General features: G+C 38.9%; 1 protein-coding gene across 1 annotated transcript in view; it reads left to right on the plus strand.

Moving 5' to 3' along the window:
• AKAP6 (A-kinase anchoring protein 6) overlaps positions 1-14390 on the plus strand; it is a 385542-nt gene that overhangs the window by 129224 nt on the left and 241928 nt on the right. Inside the window, exon 4 of the mRNA XM_068991494.1 lies at positions 7880-8002. Within this exon, the coding sequence (XP_068847595.1) occupies positions 7880-8002 (123 nt within the window). The remainder of the gene's footprint in view (positions 1-7879; positions 8003-14390) is intronic.

Genomic DNA, 14390 nt, shown 5'->3' on the forward strand with positions numbered 1-14390 from the left:
CCTAGGTCCTTGTTTGGGATTCGGAGGCAGATAAAGATGGCCTGATCTGCTGATCCAGTGCCTCTGGAACGTTGGGGGTGCTGGAGACAATGTGTCACATGGAGTCAGTGAGCACAGCTCTGCGGGAGGGTCCCCAGCTTCACTCCTGACAGTTGTAAGCATTTGTCTGTGCATCAGTGTTCTCTGTAAAATGGAGAGTGTGGGACCCTTACAGCATAGAGTAGTTGTAAGTATAATACAAAAGTGCCTGGCACATAATAGGTACTCAGTTAATATTAACTTATCATGAGTTCCAGTTTATTCCTATTTCTTTTATTCATTCCTGTCTTTATTAGACTTTGATGATGTGCATTCCAAACTTGTTTTGCCCTTAACATTGTTGACCATTTCTTTTCATAAATAAGTAGGGAATAACTGACCCACTCCAGTATTCTTACTTGGAAAATCCCATGGACAGAAGACCCTGGTGGGCTACAGCCCATGGGGGTCACAGAGTCAGACATGTCTTAGCAACTAAACAACAGGGAGTAACTGAAGTCAAAGCCTTTGTATATTGGAGGAAAGCCTTTCCCATTATAAGAGTCAGGGGTCTTTCTGCGCTCTTCTTTTCCCAGTTGAAACCACTGTCATTTGTATTTGAAGGAATTAGAGATTCAGCTCAGTTTATCATACTCACATGATACTGAGTTCAGAATAAGACATCTCACCCGGGCAGTTTAAAATAATACCATTCTTTGCCCTTTTTATTCTCTTTCCAACTGACAGCCTTTATTCTGGGATAGTTATATTAGGAATATTTTCAAATTCTAAAGACATTTCATTCAACCTTTAGAAGAGAAGCTAAATATTTCATAAAACATTTCAGTATTTGAGTTTTCTTATGACAACAGAGTTAAAACTGCCTTAAAGCATTTCATTTTCTCTTCAACCTTTCTTCTAAAAGCACATACCATATCCTCCCTTCTGTCAATTACTTGTACTGTGTTGGATTTGATAGGTAGGAATGTGGGTAAATGTGTAAGTTGGTAGAGTTCAAAGTATCACTTTTAATTCCCTTTCATTTGATCTTGAGCCTCCGTGTCTTGGTAGCACATTACATACACAGATATGTCGTTGGGAAAGATGAATTGCATTTGAAAGCTATTGTGTAAAAAAGCTATATTAGTCATTTCATATAAGAATTAGGTATATAAGTAAAAATGGATGGCTAAATATATATGTTGGTAGCGTGTGTGTGAAGTTACTTCAGTCGTGTCCGACTCTTTGTGACCCTATGGACTGTAGACTGTCAGGCTCTTCTGTCCATGGGATTCTCCAGGCAAGAATGCTGAGGTGGGTTGCCATGCCCTCCTCCAGGGCATCTTCCTGATCCAGGGGTCAAACCTGCATCTCTTATGTCTCCTGCATTGGCAGGTGGGTTCTTTACCACTAGTGCCACCTGGGAAGCCCATATCTTGGTGCTGTGCTTAGTCACTCAGTTGTGTCCGACTCCTTGCGGCTCCATGGACTTTAGCCCTCCAGGCTTCTCTGTCCATGAGGATTCTCCAGGCAAGAATACTGGAGTGGGTTGCCATACCCTCCTCCAGGGGATCTTCCCAACCAGGGATCAAAGTCAGGTCTCCCACATTGTGGGCGGATTCTTTACAGTCTGAGCCCCAGGGAAGCCCAAGAATACTGGGTAGCCTATCCTTTCTCCAGGGGATCTTCCCTCCTGCATTGTAGGAGGATTCTTTACCAGCTTGAGCTACCAGGGAAGTCCCATATGTTGGTAGATACACATATTAAATCTCAATGCATAATTTTGCTTATAAGTGGAGTTCTAATTTCACCAGCTGCCAGAACCTAAATAAAGCTTCCTTTTGGGTAAGGTAAGAGGATTGCAATTACTCATTGGTAATTGCTCCAGTGGTAATTGGTAAGACTGGCTCCAAAGCATTTGTCCTGGTTTGAAAAATGAAGCCAGATTATCCTTAAAGTATGTGCTGTTTAAATAGAGAAGCACGATCCCTTCAGGACCTGCAGGTGGAATAAGAAGTAGGGAAATTTTTGCTCACCTGCAGATTCAGATGCTGCCCCCACCACATCACCTCATGCGATGACCTGAGCCAAGTTATGACCCCCTCTGCATGCCCAGAGCAGTTGGTGCCACCTCTCATATTATGACTGTGGGGGGACTTTTCTCTCCATCTTTCCTGTGACACCCAGCAAAATGCTGTATGCTTAGTGAATAATCAAAATGTTTTGAGTGAATGACATAAAAGATCAAATTGGAACCTGTTCATTAGAAATGGTTTTTAAAAACTGTTTATCAAGCCAGACTTTAAAATATATATTTCTCTTGAAATCTTCACATAAACCCCTAATGGATATCCCCATTCCTACCTTACCAATGAAGAAACTGAATTTCAGAGGCACCATGTAGCTCGTTTAGTTTATACTATTAGTAAGAGATGGATGGAGCCTGGAATCAAGTTCAGTTTGTCTGGTTGTAACAGCTGTTCTCTTAATATTATCTGCACTGGTTCATGATAAGCATGTTCCTCCTCCCCCCGCCTTTTAATATACCTTCTCCTGTCATCATGATTAATACTCATTTAAATGTTTTTCAAGTTCTAATTTCTGCCAGGGACTTAGGCAAATCGTTAGATCAGCTGGCCTTTCATGATTTCACATGGTGCCAGCTGGGCTCTCTGGATTCAGGTGCTGAGTCCACCACCTTCTAGCCACATGGCATTGGGCATGTCTCCTTACTTCTCAGGGCCTCAGTCTTCTCATTTGTAAAATGGAGGTGACAATAGTACCCACCTCACAGGGTCTTTATGACCCTACTTGGTGCCTCTGAAATTCAGTTTCTGCATTGATAAGATAGGAATAGGGACATCCATTCGGGGCTTATGTGAATATTTCAAGAGAAAATATATTTTAAAGTCTGGCTTGATGATCTATTGTATATTGCTTTTAAATCGTCCTGGCATGTTTGTTGTTGTTCAGAAGCCAAGCTGTGTCCAACCCTTCGCAACCCATGGACTGTAGCATGCCAGGCTTAGTGAGTGCTATATGAGGATTGCTTATTGTTTCAGCTAGCATTGTGCAGATAAGGTCATTCATGGAATCCTTTAATCTTAGAACACTAAGAAAGGGGTAAATACTTTTGAATGGTTTAAAAAGTTTTAACAGCAGAGGCTGACCTTTTCTAGTTTCAAAAATAAAATGAAAATAGTTCACTTTCTGATGCTCTTCAGCATGTCCCTCTCTGAAGGCAGTTAACCTGATCTGGGCTAGGTCAGACAACACACTTGATTTCTGTGTCCACCAAGAAATGTGCATCCTTCTCTGGTTGGACACATGTTCACACATATCCAAACAGTAAACACCAAGAGGACATTAGCAGCTCAGCTCACTGGTTAAACTACCTCCTGAGGACTAAGAGCTATCTCCTCTCTGATTGAACTGAGTCAAACTCATCTGTAATTGAGGCACTAATAGGATGGGCTTGCTTAAGCATGTGCTGCTTTAAAATTTTGGTTTAAATTTTCTATAAATTAGAAATAAAATTTTGGTTTAAATTTTCTATAAAAGTAAAATTTATGGTGATTTTTGCTTGCTTAAAAAAAAAAGATTTTTTAAAGTCCCTGCTCTCATCAGAGATCCTCTTTCAGAAAAATTAATAGAAAATACTGAATGTGAAGGGGAGGGACTTTTTTGAGAGTTTTAATCTCAGTGCTAAGAATGTGAGAGTGGGAACAAATGTTTCTTCTCCATCTGGGTCTGGTAATATGTCTCTCGGAGCACTGTTTCTAGAGGGCGCTGTGGCCCCGTGAGAGGAACAGACCCTGGAATGGAATGTCGATTCAGATTCCAGCTCTGCCTCTAGGCTAGGCACCCACCTTCTTTGACCCTCAGTTTCGTCATCTGTAAAATGACCATAATCAGCACCACTTCACAGATTTGTGTTGACAACACAAATATCTGCTTCCTATTTTATACCCCTTTCCCCTTTTACCGAAATAGTTTTCAATTTCAATTTGTTTTAAAAATCATGTAATTCTATTAAAAAAATTTACCCCTAGACCTTTAACAACACGAGGCAGGGGGACCATGTCTTATTCCCTACTGCGTTGCTGTTTCCCGGTCCCGTCTGCCGCAAGGAAAGCTCTGTTTCTGTCCTAGAGCAACAGTAATCACCCCCACAGTTTCTAGTAAATCAGACTAGGTTTGTCACAGAAGAGAAATAGACAGGAAAATAAAAGAAATAGTGAGTATTCTTTATAAAATTGGAATATAGTTGGTTTACCATATTGTGTTAGTTCTAGGTTTACAACAAAGTGATTCAGATATATATTTTTCCAGAATATTTTTCATTATAGGATATTATAGGATGTTGAATATAGTTCCTTGTGCTATACGGAAAATCCTTATTGTTTATCTATCTTATATGTGATAGCATACATTTTTTAATCCTGTACTCCTAATTTCTCCCTCCTTTCCCCACTTTATCTCCCCCCCATCCCTTTCCTCTTTGGTGACCATAAATTAGCTTCCTATGTCTGTGAATCTGTTTCTGTTTAGTAAATAGACTCATCTGTGCTATTTTTTAGATTTCATGTATAAGTGATATTATATACTATTTCTTTGTCTGATTTACCTTACTTACTATGATAATCTCTAGGTTCATCCATGTTGCTGCAAATGACAATATGCCATACTTTTTGTGGCTGAGAGGTATTCCATATATATATACACCACACCACTTCTTCTTTATCTATTCATCTGTCAATGGATACTTAGATTGCTTCCATGTCTTGGCGATTGTAAATAGTGCTGCTATGAACATTGGGGTACATGCATCTTTTCAAATTAGAGTTTTCTTTTTTCATGGATATATATGCCTGGGAGTGGGATTGCTGGATCATATGGTAGCTCTATTTTTAGCTTTCAAAGGGAAACTCGACACTGTTTTCCATAGTGGCTGTACCTGTTTACCCACCAATAGTGTAGGAGGATTAATAATGGGTATTTTTAACCTGTCATGAGTGTAGCTGTTTGCAAGACTCAACCTTTTATTTTCCTTGCAAATATAATCTTCAAATGTATGTTAACTGAGGGCTTTAACAAATTATTTTACACAAACTTGTAAGTGTACATTTTTATATACTTTACCTGTGCTTCTTAGCCTTTAAAAAAATTTATGCATTAGAAAGTTTCAAAGTAAGATTCTTTAAAAGCATCTCATTAAGGAACTTTCAAAATGTAAATAATTTGATTCCTCCAGCTGATGATTTGAAAGTGGGAAGTGCGCTGTTAACTGGTGAGAACAGGCTAACGGCTGTTCCATTTTCTCCCAAGTTGGATGACCAAGGTTTCTTCTGCAGGTGGAATCCTGGCTTGGCTTCAGTTATCAGACTCTAGAACATGTATCAGATATGAATATAGCAAGGAATACACCCATAAGGAGGCAGTTAAGGGGGTGGCCCAGGAGGACTGGTGCCTGTGGACTGGGTCATGCTCAGTGTGCCCCTGGGGTGCTTGGCAGGGAGGCAGAGAAAGACAACGGAAGAAGGGGCAAAAAGGAACAATAAGGTAAGTGGTAGTAGAAAATGACGAGAGAGACAAATGGAATAGATGAGATTCAGGAGTTTGAGGAAAACTAAAATGTGGCATTTCAAAGGCTTGTAACTCAGTCTGTAGCAGTGAGGTGAACGTGTGTAAAATGTGCTTTTTGTATAGCGCAGCATTGAATTGTGTTATGAAGAAAATCTGATTTTTATAGTTGTCTTTGAATCTCCAGGTAAATATGCATAAACTCAGAGTATTAGAGAAACAGGCAGGTCAAATACTAAGAAAAGAAACAAACCTAGGTACAGACAGAATTCTGATACAGGCAGAATAAGTTTCACAAAAAAGTTCAGGTACATGTCTCAAGTCTATTGATGGTTTAACTTTTTCTACTGATTGAAATGACCAGAACTCAGTAAGCCAGTGCTTAGATATGCTTTATGTTCTGCTGATATTTTCACTTCACTGATATTTATCTTTTTGTTCCCAGTACTGTCCAGCAGTGTGCTTCACACAAAGCAGCTGCTTAATAAATATTTGTTAAAAGAATGAATAAGGGACTTCCCTGGTAGTCCAGTGCTTAAGAATCCTCCTGCCAGTGTAGGGGATACATGTTCAATCCCTAGTCCAGGAAGATCCCACGTGCTGTGGAGCAACTAAGCCCATGCTTCGCAGCTCCTGAGCCCTCACTCTAGAGCCCATGCTCTGTAAGAAGAGAAGCCACTGAGACGAGAAGTTCATGCCCCACAACCAGAGAGTAGCCCCTTCTGGCCACAACTAGAGAAAGCCTGTGCAGTGGCAATGAAGACCCAGTGCAGACAGAAATAAATACATAGAAATTTAAAAAGAATGAATGAAAGACCAGTATCTATTTTACTAGGATTTGATTTATATTACAAAATAAGTAAAATTTTGCATTTTCCCCTCATTTTCTCATGTTATTACTTATGTCAGCCTCATTTTCCTTCATTCACACCATGAAGACTCTAGCAGAGCTTCTGAAGATGAACATCAAATATTCGTTTTTCTGCATCCAAATGTGAATTCTCCTGCACATCGCATAGCTCAGTGTACAGAGTGGAGCCTATTTGGTTTCTCTAAGAATATCCTCTCATGATACAAGAATAGATCTATCCACTTCACAGAACACTGGTTGACACACCACAGAGAAACAGGCTCAGAGAGGTGGAGAAATAGCAGGTGACAAAAGTCTCAGAAATCAGATGGACTTTAGTATCACTTGCCTTCATAATTTCTGTTTATATTCTTATGGCTACACATGAGTAGGAGTGAAGGTGGAAAGCTAAAATCCCCCCTGATAACGGGGAGTGCTTAGATTTTTATTGCAAGTTAACTCACCAGTTAAGTATTAAAATGTTAATCAAAGATAATCAAAAGGTAACTCTGAGGAACAGGTTAAGTTCAATAGAGAACTAGCATCCCAAGCCATCTCAGTGAGTTCAAATACAGAAGCCTGTCCTTCCTCCTTGCGATCTCCAGGTGGTGCTGTTTACCCAGCCATGGCAAGCCGGTGGCCAGCCCTATTTCCTTCCCTTAAGATTCAGAGCTGGGTTTTCATTTTTTCAAAACATTTTCCGTTTCCACAGATGTGTTCTTTTAAATGGCCAATAAATGTTTGTAACCACTATTTGAAAATTTGCAGTTATTGTGAATTGTGCTTCTTAGCCAAGAATTTTTTTTTTTTTTTTTTTTTATGTCCAAGACACACCCAGAGTTAGGCGTTTACATTTGTTCCTTGGTCCTGTACCTTTTTTAGTTTCTTAGAACCCAGACTCAATCACAGACATTTGAGCTGTCAGTAGAACTCATCCAAGTCCCTTTAAACACTTATGTGATTTAAAAATAGATTTCTCTTTCAGTTAAGGCACCTCAACTCCTTGGGCTTCTCAATAAAGAACGCCATCTTTACTTTATCCCCCAAAGCTAGGTTCCTAGCAGACTTGACCTGATTTTTTGGTGAGGGGGCTCTTGTCAGATACCCAGAAATGTTTTGATGATTTGAGGGTCACCTTTCCAATGACATCCTCCAGTCCAGTCTAAATTCCTCAAAAAAAAAAAAAAAAAAAAAAGGCAAAATCTTTCCTAGGGAAAAAACCATAGTGGTATCATGAACAGTTTCTTTCCATTTTAATAGATTTCAGTGGCAGGAATGGTGGGAATTTTGTTGTTCAGTGTGGACATAGGATGGGGCTGCAGTGGTATCAGTTTTACCATCGATGAGGTATGGAATTTTTAAGATTGGCTTTAAAAAATAACCTATTAACATGCTTTTCTTGTTCTTTTTCCCCCTTTTTGTCACAAGGGGTTTGTAAACAAACTGGATGAATTTATTCAATGGTTAAACGAAGCCATGGAAACCACTGAAAATTGGACACCTCCTAAAGCAGAGACGGATGGCCTAAAACTGTACCTGGAGACACACTTGGTAAACAAGACTATGTTGCTCTTAATGTTAGTTAGGGAAGAATTTTAATGTGGTCCTTGTTTGTTTATGGAGAATGTAGATTTTACTTATCAGAAGTCATTATATGCTAATAAACCAAGTTTTAATGGGGTAAATTACAGAAGCTGAAAATTTACAGGCATTTCAAGTAATACTATGAAATCTAAATTCTCCATATTTAAAGCTGTTTTTTAAAAACTTTTCCCAAAAAGGTAAGTAATTATTTTTAAAAATATCTTAGAAAATTTCACTAGACCCTTGCTCTCTTAAAGTGATGACTGAAGTTTTTCTTCTTCTTAAAAAAATAAATGAAAGGTCATTTTGATGACCATTTAAGCTTTCTAGAATTCTTATAAAATTAATGAACCTCTCATTATCAAGAGGGTCTACTTTATCTGTTCTACACTGGGTTATTTTAATAAAATATTTAAAATGATGATCTCCATCATTTTTGCTGCTATGTGGGTTTTTCAGCATATAATTAATACAACTGTCATTACTCTTGTCCCTGTGCACAAGGAAAGCCATGGAGAGAAGGCAGAAAACACTTGGATGAATATGCTTCTGAATATGTTAGGAGCAAGAATTATAGACTGGGGGACATTTGATGAACCTCATGAGGTTTTTACTGAATGCTTCAAATGGCCGATATCAATTATGAAGGGGTGGAAACCAAGTAGTGGAGTGTGATAAAGCATGAAGAAAAAGCACATTGTCAGAGGAAATGAAAATTCAAGCTTTCAGGATCTCATCTTTATTCCTTTCACCGATGGCATAAAATTGACAAAGGCAATGAACACGAATTCTTGGGTACCCAGCTGTGGGGCTGATTCTCTGCCCCTCTCACACACTCAGAATTTGGATTGAATAAACATTGCGTGGGAGTCCTGCATATATGTGAGTTCACAGGGTTCTGGAACCGCTCCCTGTGATATTAAGTGCATGGAGGAGAGAGAGAAAGGAGAGAGAAGGGAAGAAGAGGGGAGAGAGAGCAGGGATGTTTTTTAGTTCCTCAGTGTTTGTGTTTTGCAGTGTGATTTATATCATTGCAAGAAAAGCAGGAAGAACAGCCTCAAAATCCTATTGCTACATGTAAATATCCTGTGGATGATTTTTTTTTAAACTCACAAAACTGTGTGGTAGAGGCTGAGTATATTGTTTCCATTTTTAGAGACCTGGGTTGATGTGTAAAAATGCCACTGACCCTAACTGCCTCTCTTGTACATGGGCTTTTGAATACTACCCTTAGTATTCAAATCCCTGTTGAGTAGAGCCTTGATTTTTTTTTTAAAGAGGGCATTTCATAATAGCAAGATAAAGATATTCACTGCTTTATAATGTAAATTGTATTAATTAGGATGTCAACTTTTCACTGGCATTGTTCTGACAGAAATTCTAATCTGTGTTTAAACAGGAGTATATGAACTTTATTTCACATTAAATGTGCTGTCTTAATTTCTCTTGATTTAATATTTTATGGAAAACACAAATTTCGTTTTTGAGGTCCCAGAGGGCATGAGGACACAAAGGGCACTTTAACTCTAGGTTATTTATTGAAAGCCAGGCAAGGAAAATATGAACCAAGGTCTCTCCTCTCTTTGGGAGCTGAATGACCTGACCTCTTTTTAAGCAATATGTACTCCTCTTCTCAAATCCATATTGCAGAATTATTCACCTAACACCCCTGTGTTGGCCCCTGTCTCATTCTAGCCCAACACCATCCACTGGAACTTTCTGTGACGACGGAATATTCTATACTGAACGTCCATTGTGGGAGCCACTAATCACACCTATCTACTGAGCACTTGAAATGTGGCTAGAGTAACTGAGGAAATGAATTGTTAATTCTAATGAATTTACATTTGAATTTAAATTGCCACATGCAGCCTGTGTCCGCTGGATTCTGGTCTTGTAAATTGTAGAGCTCTTTACAGACCATAATGAATTGCAGGTATCCAGTACCGGCTTCATAATGACATTCCCGCCTAAAATATAGAAACTATTATTCTCTTTGCTATGGATTCTACGTTAGGTCCACAGCAAACAGCTCTTCTTAAAATGTCTGTCTATCTCTTAAAGAATAACCTTGTTTCCACCTGATGATCAACATTTTCTCCACTACCGTGTCTGTATTAGTTTCAAGAGATAACATAGGAACATCTTCATTACCTCTGCTTTGCAAATAGTGAGGGACTATAATCTCAGATTTGTTCACTGTTGTTAAATCATAATCTTAGGAACTGAAATTAGGAGTAATTTTGTTTTAACAGTTACTGAAGACCTAGTGTGTATGGATTGCCATTGAGTGATGCTAAAAGACAGTTACTGAGTCACCGTTTTACTGCATGCTGTGTTAGTTAATCTAGATACAGCCTGTCATTTAAACATCTTTCATGCAAACTCTGCGTTACTCTGTCTCTCTGAGCACAATGTCTATCTACATAGCTCCTGAGCAATATTGTCATTTATATTTTTTATTATTTTTTTTACTATAGTGCTGAGTTAATATTGTTATTCTTCTCAAAAGTAGGTGAAAAAAAACTACCTTTCCATAAAGAAAGTGTACAACTAAGCCTAGAGATTTATATTTCTTAGTTCACCCTGTATAAGTCTTTGCTGCTTCTTAATGAGTGGGCAAGAGGTATTTTTAAGAGTATCTAGTATGTGGAGTTAGCTACATGATGAACATCTCTGTAGAGTCTATAATTTAATGTTAAACCAATGGATGTGAAAGCCTCTGGGTCACATGTCTTTCCTGATTTAATAATGTGATAGAATAGTTGGCACCCTGCAACATTTATTATAAAGAAAAGCAAATAAACAATAAAAAATGTTGTACATTTATATTTTGATACTTAATTCAATTATTTTCCATGACAGTAACCAAGGGTTTTTACCAATACAAATCAATTAAAGCTTTACAATACCTTTATGAGAGATATGAAGGAGCTTTATTCTAACTGTAAGAAATACTGTGAAATTGCAATGATACATCAATGATTTTCCATGATAATTAATCATCTGCTTGCAACCTGGCTGCTCCTTCAAAAATACAATTCATGTCTTTTTAGAAAATGACATATTCAGGAAAATGTCAGTCTGGAAAGGTATTTTGCAAATATTGAGCACATTGGATGACCCTCTTTAAACACTACTTTTACAGTAGCACTGTATACATGTGTTCTTGAATGGATTTCCTCCTTCTTCACCTCTGTCCATTTTTTTAAACAGCTTCATTGAGGTATAATTTCGACATACTAAATTGCATATATTCAAACATTTTACAAGTTTTGACAACATGACAAATGTATACACCCATGAAACTGTCACTACAATCAAGACAGGCAGCATATCTATCACTTCCAAAAGCTTCCTCCTGCCCCTTTGTAATTGCTCCCTCCCTGCCCTCTCAGATTTTCTTCATCCCTAAGTAGTCATGAACCTTTAGTTTAGTTTGTACTTTCTAGAATTTTGCATAAGTGCACTCAAGCTATATGTTCTCTCTCTCTCTCTTTTTTTCCCTCTTTTGGTCTGGTTTCTTTCACCCAGCATCAGTCAGTTCAGTTCAATCACTCAGTCGTGTCCGACTCTTTGCGACCTCATGAATCGCAGCACACCAAACCTCCCTGTCCATCACCAACTCCCGGAGTTTACCCAAACTTATATGCATCGAGTCGATGATGCCATCCAGCCATATCATCTTCTGTCGTCCCCTTCTCCTCCTGCCCCCAATCCCTCCCAATTTCAGGGTCTTTTCTAATGAATCAACTCTTTGCATGAGGTGGCCAAAGTATTGGAGTTGCAGCTTCAGCATCAGTCCTTCCAATGAACACCCAGGACTGATCTCCTTTAGAATGGACTGGTTGGATCTTCTTGCAGTCCAAGGGACTCTCAAGAATCTTCTCCAGCACCACAGTTCAAAAGCATCAATTCTTCGGCGCTCAGCTTTCTTCACAGTCCAACTCTCACATCCATTCATGACTACTGGAAAAAACATAGCCTTGACTAGACAGACCTTTGTCGGCAACGTAATGTCTCTGCTTTTGAATATGCTGTCTAGGTTGGTCATAACTTTCCTTCCAAGGAGTAAGTGTCTTTTAATTTCACGGCTTCAGTCACCATCTGCAGTGATTTTGGAGCCCCCAAAATAAAGTCTGACACTGTTTCCACTGTTTCTGCATCTATTTCCCATGAAGTGATGGGACTGGTTGCCATGATCTTCGTTTTCTGAATGTTGAGCTTTAAGCCAACTTTTTCACTTTCCTCTTTCACTTTCATCAAGAGGCTTTTTAGTTCCTCTTCACTTTCTGCCATAAGGGTGGTGTCATCTGCATATCTGAGGCTATTGATATTTCTCCCAGCAATCTTGATTCCAGCCTGTGCTTCTTCCAGCCCAGCGTTTCTCATGATGTACTCTGCATACAAGTTAAATAAACAGGTTGACAATATACAGCCTTGACGTACTCCTTTTCCTACTTGGAACTAGTCTGTTGTTCCATGTCCAGTTCTAACTGTTGCTTCCTGGCCTGCATACAGATTTCTCAAGAGGCAGGTCAGGTGGTCTGGTGTTCCATCTCTTTCAGAATTTTCCACAGTTTATTGTGATCTACACAGTCAAAGGTTTTGGCATAGTCAATAAAGCAGACATAGATGTTTTTCTGGAACTCTCTTGCTTTTCCCATGATCCAGCAGATGTTGGCAATTTGATCTCTGGTTCCTCTGCCTTTTCTAAAGCTAGCTTGAACATCTGGATGTTCATGGTTCATGTATTGCTAAAGCCTGGCTTGGAGGATTTTGAGCATTACTTTACTAGTGTGTGAGATGAGTGCAATTGTGCAGTAGTTGGAGCATTCTTTGGCATTGCCTTTCTTTGGGATTGGAATGAAAACTGACCTTTTCCAGTCCTGTGGCCACTGCTGACTTTTCCAAATTTGTTGGCATATTGAGTGCAGCACTTTCAGAGCATCATCTTTCAGGATTTGAAATAGCTCCACTGGAATGCCATCACCTCCACTAGCTTTGTTTGTAGTGATGCTTTCTAAGGCCCACTTGACTTCACATTCCAGGATGTCTGACTCTAGGTGAGTGATCACACCATTGTGATTATCTGAGTAGTGAAGATCCTTTTTGTACAGTTCTTCTATGTATTCTTGCCTCCTCTTCTTCATATCTTCTGCTTCTGTTAGGTCCATACCATTTCTGTCCTTTATCAAGCCCATCTTTGCATGAAATGTTCTCTTGGTATCTCTAATTTTCTTGAAGAGATCACCCAGCATACTTACTTTGATTTTGTATGTTTTAATTGTTCATTTTTATTGCTGAATAGTATTCCTTTGTGTAGATACAATACAATTTGTTTATCCATTCACCTGATGGTAGATGCTTAAGTCATTTCTCTTATCACCATTTTTATTGTCTAAGAAGCAAAAGTCACCCAAAACTACATTTAAGTAGAAGTATCATAAATAGTTTTTCCCTTCAAAAGGATTTTTATTATCTTCAGTTAGACTGCTGAGAAGCAAAGTAGGAGAGCAGGACAGCAATTTTTTCCTCAGAGATTACAGTCCATGTCCATTTGCTGAAAAGACAACTTTCATTTCCTCAATAGTGTTTATCCATGCCTAACTCACCAAATGGCACCACATCATATGCAGTCAATTGCAGGAAAACAAAGCAGAAATTGTTTTTTTTTGTTTTTTAAACCTGTAGCCAGAGTATCCAGTAGGAGAAGGCAAAGTCAAACTGACACCGGACATCTGCACAGTAATTAGGAAAAAGAGCCAAACCCAAAGGCCTGGCTTAAACTTGGGAGATAAATTTGCACAGGCAGAACTGTGTCAGGTTGGGCAAACATTAACCAACCACATAGAAAAAGCCTTGGAGAAACAACATTCTTAATTCAGTTTGATAAATGAGAAAACATGGTGGGGGGGAGGTGATGATGATGAGTCCATATATATTAAGCACCTATGTGTGCCAGGCAGTTATTTACATGTTAGGAATACATGATGAATGAGTTTCACATCTTTCTTCCAGGGATTTGTAATCTAAGGGAGATGACCATAGATTAAATGTAATCATCTATAGACCCATAAATGATGAATGTAATATAATTTTGAGCAGTAAACTTCTTGTGAGATAAGCCAAGTACTGTTTAGAGCGTAGTGTGAAGTTTTATTGCTCTTCCTCAGGGTGGGGAAGGCTCAGAGATGTAATTTGATGTAGACCTTGTAGACCATATATGATTTCTTGGATAAAGAGGGGAGGTGAGGAGGTGGGAGGAAATTTTATGGGCAAGTAAGGGAGGTGGGGTGAGCTATTTGGTGTGGCTGAAGCTATGTTGTGTCTTGCAGGTAAGGGCTGGATGGTA

Source organism: Capricornis sumatraensis, chromosome 19 (genome assembly GCF_032405125.1).
Source record: "Capricornis sumatraensis isolate serow.1 chromosome 19, serow.2, whole genome shotgun sequence".
NCBI classification, from domain to species: domain Eukaryota; kingdom Metazoa; phylum Chordata; class Mammalia; order Artiodactyla; family Bovidae; genus Capricornis; species Capricornis sumatraensis.